Raw genomic sequence first — 13,632 nt, forward strand, 5'->3', positions numbered from 1 at the left:
TAATTTCTAATATAATATATTATCACATTTTTATTATACATATAATTATAATATATTTAAATAAAGATGGTACTTTCTGTGGTGTAATAAAAGAAAAATTTTTACATAAATTTTTGTTAAGAAAAGTTAATCTATTTTATCATTAATATAGATAAATCATTTTTATTATCACTTTTTGGTATGTTTGTCTAACATAGTAAAATTAAAATACCAAAAAAAAAATTTTATTGTCTGAGAAAATAATTTTTTTTTTTTTATTCCAAATATTTGATATTATATAAATTAATTTAAAGTTATTCAATGAACATTTTTTATTGTATGAAACTTTTTATTTAATTTACTTTTACATATAGTTTTTATAAATAATAGTTTATAAAAAGATTTGTTATTTAATATTTTATTATTATTATTAATATAAAATACAAGGACACATTTAATATTATTCTCAGGATTATGATCATTGATCATATAAAATAAGATAAGTTGATCGGCAAGTCCAGATAAACTTTTCAATCATATCTAAGTACATCTCTTTTAATAATAAAATTTTTCTTCATTTTGATTGTTATCTTGTTTAATTAATGAAGAATAATAAGTAATAAAGAATAGACATTATTATAATAATAACAAAATCAAATGAAATATATTTATTATGTTTGTTAGTCATGAAAGTGTTGTCATAACATTCATATTCATTGAAGGGAACTGATTTCATTCTTTAGTAAGATTTAAATCCTTTTTCTTTAATAATCAACCATAAATCCTGTTAAAATTTTAGTAAATGAATTTGAAGCAAACTTTTGATAATTATTATTTACATAAATGAATATTTACCAAAAATTATATTGATATCTTTTGAAGGATATCAAAAAAAAAAAAAAAGAAGAAATATTATGGTTTTGTTTTCCTTAAAATTACACATATCAATAAATGTTGGTTATTTTTTCTAATATTTGGAATAAACAAATTATATATATTTATATATATAATTTTAAATTGTTTTTTTCTTATTTTTTAAATTTACTTTTTTTCTTTTCTTGTTGAAGAACAATCTTTAAAGCAGCTTCTTGTAATTTAAATTCAATTTTATAACCAATTCGCATTTGTTCTGTAAAAAAACTTGCTAATATAGAAAGAGCTTGAATTGTTTCATCTCCAGCATGATATCCTCCAATTACATCAATAATTCCTTGTTCAAAAAGTTTCCAAAATGAACCTTTATATGAAACTTTTGTATATCTCATTATTTTTCCACCCATCTGTTGAAGATACTTGCTCATTAAAGTTGCCCTACTCAAATATTTCATTACATTTGACAAATTTGGTTGAAATAACTGTAAAGAAAATACTTTATATATATAATCACATCACAAAACTATGATTTAAGATAAAAGTTTAAACTATAAAAAACGTGCGATATACAAAAATGGTACATTACATAGCGCAAAGGATACCTAATAAATTTCAAGTAAAGATCATACAGACATTCGCTTATCAATACAATTACGATATTTTAATCTATATAAATATCGCAAAGATAACACATACCTTGACATGATCTAAGAAAATTTGGTTATGACGCAAATCTTCTAAAGGTACTTTTCCAAGTTCAAAGTAATTCATTTGTTTTTGATCTAATTGAAAAATTTTAATAAACAATTGACTACAAATTTCAAGTTCATCTTCATTATAATTATTTAATGTTTTTACCCATGCCCGTTTAACAAGATATATTTGGTGAGGATTCAAGTCACCAGTTATAGCAAATTTTGGTTGAGTAGATTTCCTATAAATATATATATATATTATAATTATATATATTGAAATATAAAATAAGACAAAAAAAAATGTAGTACAAATAACCATCAAAAAACTCCGAATATTTTTTAAACATGTCAAGAGATGTTAGATAATTATCTTTTACTTTACAAAAATGTTGCAAATTAAATTTTTTCATCAACAGCTTTTATTCATTAAAACCTGTTAACTATTAAATATTGACATTTAACTAATCACTTTTTAATGATAACTTTATATAGTAGTGAAAAATTAAGAACAAAATAATTAATTATATTTTACTTTAACTTTTTTTATAATTAACACTTACCTTAAAAACACTTTATTTTCATCATTAGATGATTCTTTAGTATCAAAAAAAATTTCTAATTTTTTAAGAGTATCTGAGTCTAACGGCATTCCAGTAGAGGATGTTGAAATGGTGGAATTAGCAAAAACAGATTGACTTCGTTTTCTCCTTTCACCAGTTACAGGAAAAACAGTATTTGTTTCTATATTCATAAATAAATTAGCTTGACTTAAACTTTTTCCTTCTTTTGACGGCTATAAAAGAATTTAAAAAAATATTAAAAATAGTTAAACAAAAAGTAATAGAAATATAAAGAGATTCAAATGTAAAAATTTGCACTTACTTCCTGGATACACCAGCATTTAGAATGCTCAAATTTAGCATTTTTTGGAGAAAAATTCATTTCTAATAAAAATATATATTATATCTCTATTTAAAATCTATAAATAACTTTTTATATTTTAACTACAAATAAATAAGCATATTATATAAAAGATACTTTTTAAAGAAATAAAATTAGAAATAAAATCAAATTTTTTTTTAAATATCTATATAAAGTGAAAAATAAGATAAATAAATTTTAAAAAGCATAAAAATTTGTACTATTATTTGTTAGCATTCTTGTGAGACATAAAAAGTTATTTTTTTAATGTTTCAATATAATAAATTTATGTAAATATTTTTATTTTAACTTTTAAAAAAAGAACTTTAATCTTTAACATTTATGTAATTTATAACTACTGTTTTAAGAAAATGTTTAAATTTTCCATTGAACATTTATATTTTGACGAAATATTTTGAATGTTTTTATAATTTAAATAACTTTTTTTTATAACATAAACCATATAATATGTACAATTTTTTTTATTTGACATGTTTCTTTTAATCTCTTTTGAGAATACTTTTTTCATGATGAACAATAATTCTTACACATTTTCACGTTACTTGGTAAAACTATTATATTTATCTTTCATATCTTTTAATTTTAAAAATATCATAAAATTTTATTAGAGCAAACACTGAAAATCAATTGTATACATAATATATATTTATATGTATATGTATATAAGTTAACTTAAAATTCTAAATAAAAGTTTAATCTATTTTTAAATTATCAAATTATATATCTTTTAATTACTAATTTTAATAACACATTAACTTTGTCTTAAAAAGAAATTTGGAGCAAGAATAAACAATTATAATAATAAAACACGTACCTTTGAAATCCTTCTTCAAAATACCTGTTTCTATACATCATACTAATCTTATCAAATTTATTAATAATAACATTATGATTTATCGTCAACGAAATCTTTTTCCAAAATTTTTACGTACTTATTCATCAATTATCACAGAAAATAGAAAAGAAAAATTTATCAAACACTTTTCTAGAATATCACAAACACTCAAAGAAAAAGAAGATAACTTTAATTCTTCTATTTCAGATAGATTTAAAAATGGGAATATTGAAAGAAGAAATGGAGATTGTTCTGTTTTGGTGCCATTGGTTGACATTGATAATGAGACACATTTAATTTATACACAAAGATCTATGTCAATGAGGACACATAAAGGACAAATATGTTTTCCTGGTGGAAGATTAGATTCAAACGAAACATGGGAAATGGTAACAGGATAAATTTCTTTTTTACTATTGTATAAACATTTCCTTTTTTTTTTAGGCAGCACTTCGTGAAGCTCAGGAAGAGATAAATTTAAAAAGTCATGACATAGATGTGTGGACATTAATGAAACCCATAGCTGATAAAGAAATGACATATGCTATTACTCCTATTGTAGGACAAGTTATCACTCCGGATGCTATAAAACATCTTCATTCTGTAACAGAGGAAGTTGATGTAGTCATAGCTGTTCCTATTATGGAACTTGTTACAAATCATCATTATTCATTTTTGAAGTTAAAAGTTTCTTTAAAAATACCATACTATGAAAGTAAACACTATAAAGTGTTACATGCTAGACAAGACAATTTTACTAGGCCGGATTTTTATAGAATTTGGGGATTAACTGGTGTAATTACACACCAATTTTTGTTATACTTTACTCCTGAAATTTATAAATCAAAAGTTGATTTAAAATTTTAAAAAAATAGGTTTACAAATAGTATTTATTAAAAAATTATATCCTATATATACATTATTTACCTATAGTTCATTATTATTTTTCAAACAACTGATTTTTTTAATGTATTTCCTTTTTTTCTATACTGTTTAGAAAGTTCTTCATATTTAATGATATCAACAATTTTACCATACTCCATACCTATACTTTTAACAACATCAATAGGAACACCATTTGTTGAATAAAGATTCCATGCAACTTCTCCAGGAATAATTTTACTTTCAATTGATTGAATTGACTTTCTTACTAATTTATCATTATTTTTAATTAATTTCCAAAATTTTATTTCTTCATTATTTACTATTTCTCGAATTAAATTTTCATTTCCACGTAACTCAGGATAAGCATCACCTAAACTATCAATAACTATTGGAACTAGTTTATTAAATGAATTTTCTGGGCATCCTAAATTTTTTTTCATTGTATATACGGCACGCCTAATAAGTTGTCTTAAAATAAAACCATGATCATTGGATGATGGTCGGACACCATCAGCAATTGATATAGATATGGCTCTAATATGATCACTTGCCAATCTGTATGCTGTATCTTGAATACCAACTTTATCATTTCCTATGGTACCTTGATATGAAAATTTTTCTATCTGAAAATTTTCTATTTCCTTCATAAGAGGTGAAAATAAATCTGTATCATAACTTGAAGGTTTCTCTTGAATAATAGAAAGTAATCTTTCAAATCCCATTCCACAATCAATAAACTTTCCACCTAATGGTTCAATAATACCGTTTTGTAATCTTTTTTGTGTCATAAAAACAAGATTCCATATTTCCACAACATTTGGATCATCTTTATTTACCAGATGACTCATATTGCCTCTTCCTATGATCCTGTCAATATGAATTTCTGAACATGGTCCACATGGTCCAGTTACACCCATTTCCCAAAAATTATCTTTGCTACTTCCAATAACAACATGACTATCTTTGACACCAATATTACTCCAAATCTCCCTAGTTTCCAGGTCAGCCTCTAATCCTAATTTAGTATCACCACCAAAATATGATACATACAATCTATCAGGAGAAATCCCCAAAACATCAGTCAAATAACTCCAGGCATATTTACAAGTATCTTCTTTAAAATAATCACCAAATGACCAATTTCCTAACATTTCAAAAAATGTATGATGATAAGTATCTTTTCCAACTTCATTTAAATCATTATGCTTTCCTCCAGCACGTATACATTTTTGAGAATTAACAACACGCCTTAAATTTCTCATAGGATCATTCTCAGGAAGTTGATTAAGAAAAATAGATTTAAACTAAAAACAATTTTTTTTGTTATATAACATATGAAAATACATTAATTTTAAAATTTAGTTGTTTATATAAAATATACATGTGTTGGACATATTATTAATAGTCTAAGAAAGATAAATATATTTTTGACATTAATATAAAATTAAAAAAATTAAAATAAAAACATACTTGGTTCATTCCGGCACTAGTAAATAAAATAGTATTATCATTTTTTGGCACAACTGAAGATGATGGAAAATGATAATGATTATATTTTTTAAAAAATTCTATGAATGAAGATCTAAGTTGATGTGAGTTAAGATAAGGCATAATTTATTTTATTTAAAAAAATATATATATTCCTAGATAATAATTAAAAAATAACTTATAAAACTTAAAAAAAAAGAAAACAAAAAGTCTTGACGAGAAACTCTGTTGAATATAATGTCACGTTTGGTAGCCCATATCTCTTATTAATAATTTTCAATGTTTTTGGTTATTTTTTATACGTAATGTTTAAATTTGATTCATTTTTGTTGTTTTAACATGATGTCCTTTTTACTAAAATCATTTCAGTCACGTTGTATATTTTTTAATCGATTTATTTTTGTTCTAAAAATTTTTTTTAACATTAATGTTGTTCTGAATTTAGTATGTTTTGAATCTTTATCATTCCGATATAGTATTTTTTATTTACTGCTAATTAACATAATATTTTAGATGTCAACAAAGGTAGATATTCCGGAAAAAGTGCAAAATATTTTGAAGAATGCTGAAAAAGAAGGAGAATCTGAAGAAATTGATATAACAGATATTTTTTACCAAGCATGTGAAACATTAAAATCATCTGTTTTATCAATTTGTCCAGATTTTTCATTAAATGAAGCAATGCAAGCTGTTGATATGATGAATGCTCAAATGGATAGTGGGATGGTTTTCATTGATCCACCAACACAAGGTCTGGAGAATTCTTTACATAATGGATCTATTGATGTTGAAAATATGAGTTCAAGAGAAATAGTAGCTATTATTGATGCAACATGGGGTTGTTTTGTTTCATGGCTTAATCTTATACCATTAGATCAAAGTTTTTATACCAATGTTTTGTTACATGATCCTAATGTTATTGTAAATCCCGTTTTAAAAGCTTCTATGAATGCTTTTTTAACAATTTCAACTATTTTTGCTGATGTTATAGAAGCGATGAATACATATTCTGAGGAAGATATTATTATTCATTCTTATAGAAGGCAAGCTAATGTTAGTTTGGATATGGGCACTGTATTAAATCAATTACAGATAGCAAAAGAATTAAATAAATTTAATGATGGGGATTCTGTTGATGTTAGAGAAGGAAAACTTACTATTTTATATAGATTAAGATCATTAGAAACTATGATATTATTACTTAAATTTCTTCTTCCATTATCTGATAATGAAGAGATAGGAAATATAAATTTTAAAAAAGCTAAAACACTAGTAGCAACTTTTAAAGCTAGCATTAAAGCTTCAAATCAAACTATAAGTTATGGCTTACAACCTGAAAATGGTGATGATAGTAATTATGAATGGCTTTCTTGTTTTCAACCTGAAGTTAATAGATATATTCTTCCTGCTACATTTCCTAAACGTCTTAAATGTACCTCACGAAATAATGCTTATGAAGAGTTAAGAAGAATAACATTTAAATTGGAAGAGATTACAAATATTAATGAAGAAGATATTTATGATGTTGAATCTATAGGAGCATTTCTAAAAAATTATTCAAGAAATAATAGTTGTCTTATTACAAGATGTTTTGTTCATCTTGTTCTTTTACCATTAGAATCTAAACTTTTTGGTACAATTAGTTTACATGATCTTTATCTTCGTAATATATCATTAGATACTGCTATAGGACTTTTTAATCGTAATGGAAATCTTCATGAAGTGATTCTTAATACTATACAAAAAGAATGGGGTGATTATTGTAAAGTTATTGTAAATCTTTATGCTAATATCTTTCAAAATTATACTAGAAATATTAGTAGGCAAATGGAAAATATTTCATCAAATATTGCTGAAGCTTTTGGTGCATTACCGTATGTTACTCATTTTGATAGATTACTAGAACAACGTTTTACTAATGATATACAATTAAATGGAAAATTTTCATATCATATTAATAATCTTCTACTTGATTTATCTGCTGATTATTTTGAACTAGGTTTTAGAACAGATTTATATCTTCCATACGAATTCGACTACATCTACTGGTATCTTTTTGAAATATGTTACCCTCAAAAGGTAGCTATTTATGAACAGACAATAAATTTTATGGAAAATGAAAAGGCAATATTAATAAAGGGTGGTAATTTAGAAACAGTTACAAAAAAAATGTACAAATTACATGGTAATACTGCTTTAACATTTCCAAATATTGAAGGTGTCAATTTTAAATTTATTTTAAGAACATCATTAATTTATCTCTACAAAAGTTATTTTTTCTTGGTTAATGCTTTAAAACGACAAGGATTAATTAAAAATCCATCAATGGATCATGAAGAGTATCGTTTCAATATTAGATTCAGTCCATTAGGACCATTAATTAATTTTTTTCATATTGATTATCAAAAATATTTTAAAAGTAAAGAAGATTATACTGGTAATAAGGTATCATTGATAACATTATATGAAAATTCTTTGCAAGCTCTTAACAGGTGTGTAACTTACCTCAACAGAATTCCTTCAGATTATAATCATCCTGATATGAAAATAATTCAACATCTGAATTATATTTGTAAAAAGAATAAAGTCGCTACCAATTTACTAAAATTGCAAAAAGTGCCAACGGTATGTTTTATAATAATTATTTATTATAAAAAAAAGTTTTTCTTATCTTTTTTTTTATAGAAAAAAGTTAAATTTACACAGAACAAAGAATTTTACTCTCTTCCTATTATTAATCTTGTCTAGAAGGAAACAAAATTATTATTTATTTTTAATAACAAATTAACTATAGATAAATGTATTATTATTTTTATTTTTGACTTAAAGGTGTTTTTCTTTCACCATTTTTTTTACTTTTTTTTTTCTTCAATATTATAGAATTAAAAAATATTATATATTTTTTTTTACAGGAAAATGATATATTCTCCATTAAAACGTTTAACTTTCTTTCCTTCAAAATTTATAAATAGAGTGCAATTTTTATCATGTAGTATTCCAAATAGATGTAATTTAGAAAGTGAAGAAATTGAGAATATTCCTACAAATGAAATTTTAACAAAAGCAACAACTAGACCAAGAGATTTACTTCCTTATATTGATACAAAACTTCATGAAGATGATTTTTTTAAAATGAGTGAATTGGTAACAATAAATGAATTATTTAGAAGAAAAGTTCATTTTGGGCATAAAATAGGAACTTTATCAGAGAATATGAAATGGGCTTTGTATGGAGAAAGGCTTGGTGTATGTATTTTTGATCTTCGTATCACTCAACAATACCTTTTAAGAGCTTTAAATTTTTTAGCACATGTTGTTTATCGTGGTGGAATGGTATTATTTGTCTCATCTGATCGTACTAATATGCTTCATATTGAAAAAATTTCAAAAGAAATAGGACAATATTGTCATACAAGAAAATGGCAAGAAGGAACATTGACAAATATTAATACATTATTTGGATCACCTGTAAGGGTACCTGATGTTATTGTATTTACAACAACACTTACTTCTATTTTGGAAACACATCCAGCTGTTATAGAAGCAGCTAAAATGGCAATTCCTACAATAGCTATTTGTGACTCAAATTCAGGTATATAATTTTAAATAAAATTATTTTAATTAATTTTTTAAATTTAGATCCAAATTATATTACATATCCTATTCCTGGAAATGATGATACAGCATTTGCTGTTAGATATTATATGAAACTTTTCCGTGAAGCTGTTATAAGAGGACAAAATCAAAGAAAGCTTGATCAAGAAAAAGGAAAAAATCTTGATAATTTGTTGTAATAATTTATAATCTCACTAGTGTTATTTTTTTTTAATTTTTATAGTATCGTTATATCTTGTAGTAGTAAATGTATCAATTTATATATAATTTAAATAATTATCGATAAAACAAATGAAGTCAGTAACATTCTTTTATTTATTACTAAATCTATACATTGTATCTATTTATATATATATACAATAACAGGTTTAATAAGATGAAATTTTTATTAAATTTAGTCATTTTATATTTTTGGATAGAATAATAATGATATCAAAATATTTTTATTTTTCTTGTTGGTTATTATTTATTTTTGAAGCTAACACAGTATATTCTAAATTATGGTCAGTTATATGGCAAGAGAAATAATTAATTTTAATTATTATATTTATAGGGGCTCGCGTTTTAAAAGATTAACTAAATTTACCAATAATTATGGATATGGACCACTTGGTTGGGGACCACAAGGAGCTAATGCTGGAATTGATTCTTTTGGTTTTATTAGAGATAAATATTATAATAGTGGTTTACCACCCAAATATACATGGTCTAGTTTTTCAAATTATTATTCATCTTATGGTTCATATCATTCTGATCATGTAAAATATAAAACATTCTTGGAAGAATTTATTGCCTATAAGAATCGTCATGAACCCGCAACACCTCATAAATATCCATTTATCAAATTTTCTGCAGAAGGTCCATATTATAATGGTGTTTGGGGATACAATAATCATTCTCCATATTGGTTTGGATAATAAAAAAAAGAATAATATTATTTTTATACAATTTTATTTTTGATAATATTATATATATATATATATATATTTTTTAGGTTACTTTAGAAAAACAAATATCTCATAAATTTTTATTTTTTTTTAATACTATGTTTCCTAACATACATTTAAACTAACAAAAACATACATATTAAAAGAACTTGACTTGTCCTTAGTTGTTTAAATTGATTTATGAATCATTACCAAATCTCTTATATCTTTGATGATTGTTTTTTTTTTTTTTTTGAAAAAAAATGTTACATGATATACTATTACTTTTTTTTTATCATTCTTGTTATATTACTATGTACAATGAAATTTTATCGTTATAGTTCTATTCATACTAATATTGACAACAATTGCATACAAATTATAAATTTTTATTTTATTTTTTTTTCTTTGAGTAATTTTAAAGATAAAAAACTACTTTTAGAGTTTGTGTTTATTAACAAAATCACATTATAACATAAATATTTAATATCAAATTAAAAAAAAGAATATATATATATGTATATAGAGAGAAAAAAAAATATTATAATTTTCATTTTATGATAAAATATCAATAGGTTTTTGTAGACATATTTTAACGTATTATTATAGAATTTGTTTAAGAAAATTATATTTTTAAAAAGTTAAAAATAATTGGTTATAGATAATGAGAAAGATTTATAGTATGAAAACATTTTTTAAAAAAAAAAAAATTTGTTTAGTTTTAAAGAAAACTTTTTTTACTCAAATAAATTTTCTATTTATAAAAAATAAATCAAATTTATTTTTGAATAAATTATTTTACAAGATTATTATGTAAGTTTTTTGTATTCTATTAGTTCTGATTTTTTTATATGAATAATTAGCAATTTTTTATTAAACATTTTAAAAGTTTTTTTTTTGACATATTATTTTAATATTCAATATTTATTTAAAGGAAATATCTATTTTTATCTTCTTTTTTTTACACATTATCAGTCATTAACATAGTTTAAAAGTTTCTATTATACTATAAATTTCATATAAAATGCTTACTAAATAAATTTTTAATTCATTTTAAAAAAAAATTATTTTCTTTTTCAAAATTTTTATATTTTGAAAATTATTCTTTATGAATGAAAATACAAAGATATATCGCATGATTGGTTGAGATTTTTGATACTTAAACTCAAGCAAACTTTAGTCTACCCAGGAGCAAGCAACCATAAACATTAAAAAATACTAATTTGTTCTTATATATGTTTATACTTATCTATATCTTCATACTTAAATTTTATCTTTCTTTGTTTTTCATATATATTTTTACATAGCGATTATTAATCATTATTTCTATATAAATAAAGAAAAAAAGATACTTATTTAATATTATATAAATATCAAATTTAATAATATTAATACCTTTGTTAATAAGTTGATAATTAAAAAATATTTTTTAATTTTTCTATACTTAATTTATTAATTTATGCATGCTATCTACATATAAATAAGTTTATATTGAAATGTTTACATATTTAAATGCATTTTTTATGATAAACAATTACAAAATATTTGTCCAATTATAACAAAATTTAATTTATAATTATAATTTTTTTTTCATTCTTAATAAAATATGTTTATGCACTTAAAAACTATTACATAATATAAACAAAATTTTAAAGATATATCTTTTTTTTTTTGAAAAAGGGAAGATATAGAAAGCACTTCAATTGGTATGTGATATTTTAAGTTATTAATCATTAAGATGTAATTAATAATAAATCAGTTTGCTAAAAATATGCATACACATATGTGGAAAAATATTTCTTTTTTATATACTTTCTAAATTAAGTTTCTATTTTTTTTTTTTATTTCTTACTTTCAAAACATAACTAAGACATAATTATTTTAATTGTAGGTACCTATTTTTTAAGTTAAAATATTTATTATTTACTTAATTTAATATAATATAAGAAAAAAAAAATTCTATTTTTGAAATATATAATTTTAAAAAAAAATAACAATATTTTTAATATTTTTTTTTATGATAGTTTGTAATTATAATTTTTTAATATATATGATATATTATTTTTTAAATTAGTTTATATTTATTTAATTCAACTATTTTAGAGGATCTCCCATTTTTAAATGATAGTATATGATGGTTGTATGTAAATATATCAAATATATATATATATTCTTATTATTAAAGTTATAAGTTATCGGAAATAAAAAGTAACCGAAAAAGAGGTCTTTAAAGATAAAGTTAAAAGAGCTTTATTTATTATATGCCATGTCTAATAATATACGTCTAAAATTTTATTGTTTAAAATTAAAAATCAACATATATAACAAAATTTCCTTTTATTTTCTTTAACCTAAATAATACTTTAAAATAAATTTTTAATATAAACTTTTACTAACTTACCATATTTCTTTAGATATATTTACTCATTATTAACTTTTTAAAAAATTATTTCTCCTTATTAACTGTTGTTCTAGCTAGAAATTACCTAAAAATATTTCATTTACCAAAATAAGTTGAAATATTTTATTTTATATTTTTTCTTTTTATTTTATAGTCTTTTTTTTTTATCACCAAAACAAGAAGAAAAAAGAAAAAAAAAAAATTTTTTTTTTGTTCATATCTATCATTCAATTTTGATAATTTTTCCCCTCCTTTTTTTTACAAATATCAGTGTTTTGTTTTCCTTTTCTTCAAATATGTTTTGCTTATAAATATATGTATAATCTTATACTATTAAGGCTAATATATTTCATCATATAAAATTACAATTTCTGGAGACAATACTTAAACTCCAACGGGATTTGGATGGGAGTCTCATTACATCAGTTTTTATATAAAATTATGGAGCACTTTATATCTCTAAAAATTTATTTGCCATGATTTAAGGGTAACAAGTTTTTCATATAATTTTTATAATATTATATTAGTAAATGTATTTGAAGATTGAAGTTAATAATTAGATTATTCTTTTATCATACTATTATATTAAGAGATAACAAAATATACTCATAATACACTTATTCATTTAGGTACTAACAAACAGTAATTTCTTTATATTTTCTTTATTAGAAATAGTTGTAAAATTATATCTATGTACACGAGTTATTTAAGCATTATAATATATTTCTATATAACTAATTAGAAAAGTTTTTTTTTTTATATACATCACTTTTTATATATTATTTTTTAATATAAAGTGACAAGCTATAAGTAAAATCAATTTAAAATGTATTTTTATGGTATTTTATTATTATTATAATATTATTAAAAATAATATTAAATAAATTATTTAATAAAATCATTGTTTAATATAATTTTCGTAAAATATAAAGAAAAAAAAAACTAAATTTATAAAAAATAAAAAATAAAGATAAAAAAAAAAATTTAAAATAT

General features: G+C 21.9%; 7 protein-coding genes across 7 annotated transcripts; 5 read left to right on the forward strand and 2 right to left on the reverse strand.

Annotated features, from left to right (window-relative positions):
* Positions 1-1,007: 1,007 nt before the first annotated feature.
* Positions 1,008-2,489, reverse strand: SRAE_1000033600 (Globin-like domain and Globin, structural domain-containing protein; the record flags this gene model as incomplete). The annotated part of the gene is made up of 4 exons (XM_024647157.1): positions 1,008-1,334; positions 1,549-1,786; positions 2,108-2,340; positions 2,430-2,489. 4 exons carry the CDS (start codon positions 2,487-2,489, stop codon positions 1,008-1,010), a joined length of 858 nt encoding a protein of 285 aa, XP_024501263.1.
* Positions 2,490-3,377: 888 nt separating this feature from the next.
* On the forward strand, positions 3,378-4,191 carry SRAE_1000033700 (Nucleoside diphosphate-linked moiety X motif 8, mitochondrial; the record flags this gene model as incomplete). Its single annotated transcript, XM_024647158.1, has 2 exons — positions 3,378-3,713; positions 3,769-4,191. 2 exons carry the CDS (start codon positions 3,378-3,380, stop codon positions 4,189-4,191), a joined length of 759 nt encoding a protein of 252 aa, XP_024501264.1.
* Positions 4,192-4,271: 80 nt separating this feature from the next.
* Positions 4,272-5,820, reverse strand: SRAE_1000033800 (Alanine-tRNA ligase, class IIc family and Alanine-tRNA ligase, class IIc, anti-codon-binding domain and Alanyl-tRNA synthetase, class IIc, N-terminal domain and Alanyl-tRNA synthetase, class IIc, core domain-containing protein; the record flags this gene model as incomplete). The annotated part of the gene is made up of 2 exons (XM_024647159.1): positions 4,272-5,513; positions 5,680-5,820. The coding sequence occupies 2 exons, from the start codon at positions 5,818-5,820 to the stop codon at positions 4,272-4,274; spliced, it is 1,383 nt and encodes a 460-aa protein (XP_024501265.1).
* A 216-nt stretch (positions 5,821-6,036) lies between these two features.
* SRAE_1000033900 (N-alpha-acetyltransferase 35, NatC auxiliary subunit) lies at positions 6,037-8,445 on the forward strand (the record flags this gene model as incomplete). The annotated part of the gene is made up of 4 exons (XM_024647160.1): positions 6,037-6,141; positions 6,211-6,750; positions 6,790-8,322; positions 8,383-8,445. The coding sequence occupies 4 exons, from the start codon at positions 6,037-6,039 to the stop codon at positions 8,443-8,445; spliced, it is 2,241 nt and encodes a 746-aa protein (XP_024501266.1).
* Positions 8,446-8,613: 168 nt separating this feature from the next.
* On the forward strand, positions 8,614-9,050 carry SRAE_1000034000 (28S ribosomal protein S2, mitochondrial; the record flags this gene model as incomplete). Its single annotated transcript, XM_024647161.1, has 2 exons — positions 8,614-8,943; positions 8,988-9,050. The coding sequence occupies 2 exons, from the start codon at positions 8,614-8,616 to the stop codon at positions 9,048-9,050; spliced, it is 393 nt and encodes a 130-aa protein (XP_024501267.1).
* Positions 9,051-9,060: 10 nt separating this feature from the next.
* Positions 9,061-9,584, forward strand: SRAE_1000034100 (28S ribosomal protein S2, mitochondrial; the record flags this gene model as incomplete). Its single annotated transcript, XM_024647162.1, has 3 exons — positions 9,061-9,289; positions 9,337-9,487; positions 9,536-9,584. The coding sequence occupies 3 exons, from the start codon at positions 9,061-9,063 to the stop codon at positions 9,582-9,584; spliced, it is 429 nt and encodes a 142-aa protein (XP_024501268.1).
* Positions 9,585-9,738: 154 nt separating this feature from the next.
* On the forward strand, positions 9,739-10,229 carry SRAE_1000034200 (Hypothetical protein; the record flags this gene model as incomplete). Its single annotated transcript, XM_024647164.1, has 2 exons — positions 9,739-9,815; positions 9,866-10,229. The coding sequence occupies 2 exons, from the start codon at positions 9,739-9,741 to the stop codon at positions 10,227-10,229; spliced, it is 441 nt and encodes a 146-aa protein (XP_024501269.1).
* Between the last annotated feature and the right edge of the window lie 3,403 nt (positions 10,230-13,632).

The sequence above is a fragment of the Strongyloides ratti genome (assembly GCF_001040885.1).
Source record: "Strongyloides ratti genome assembly S_ratti_ED321, chromosome : 1".
Taxonomy (NCBI): Eukaryota; Metazoa; Nematoda; class Chromadorea; order Rhabditida; family Strongyloididae; genus Strongyloides; species Strongyloides ratti.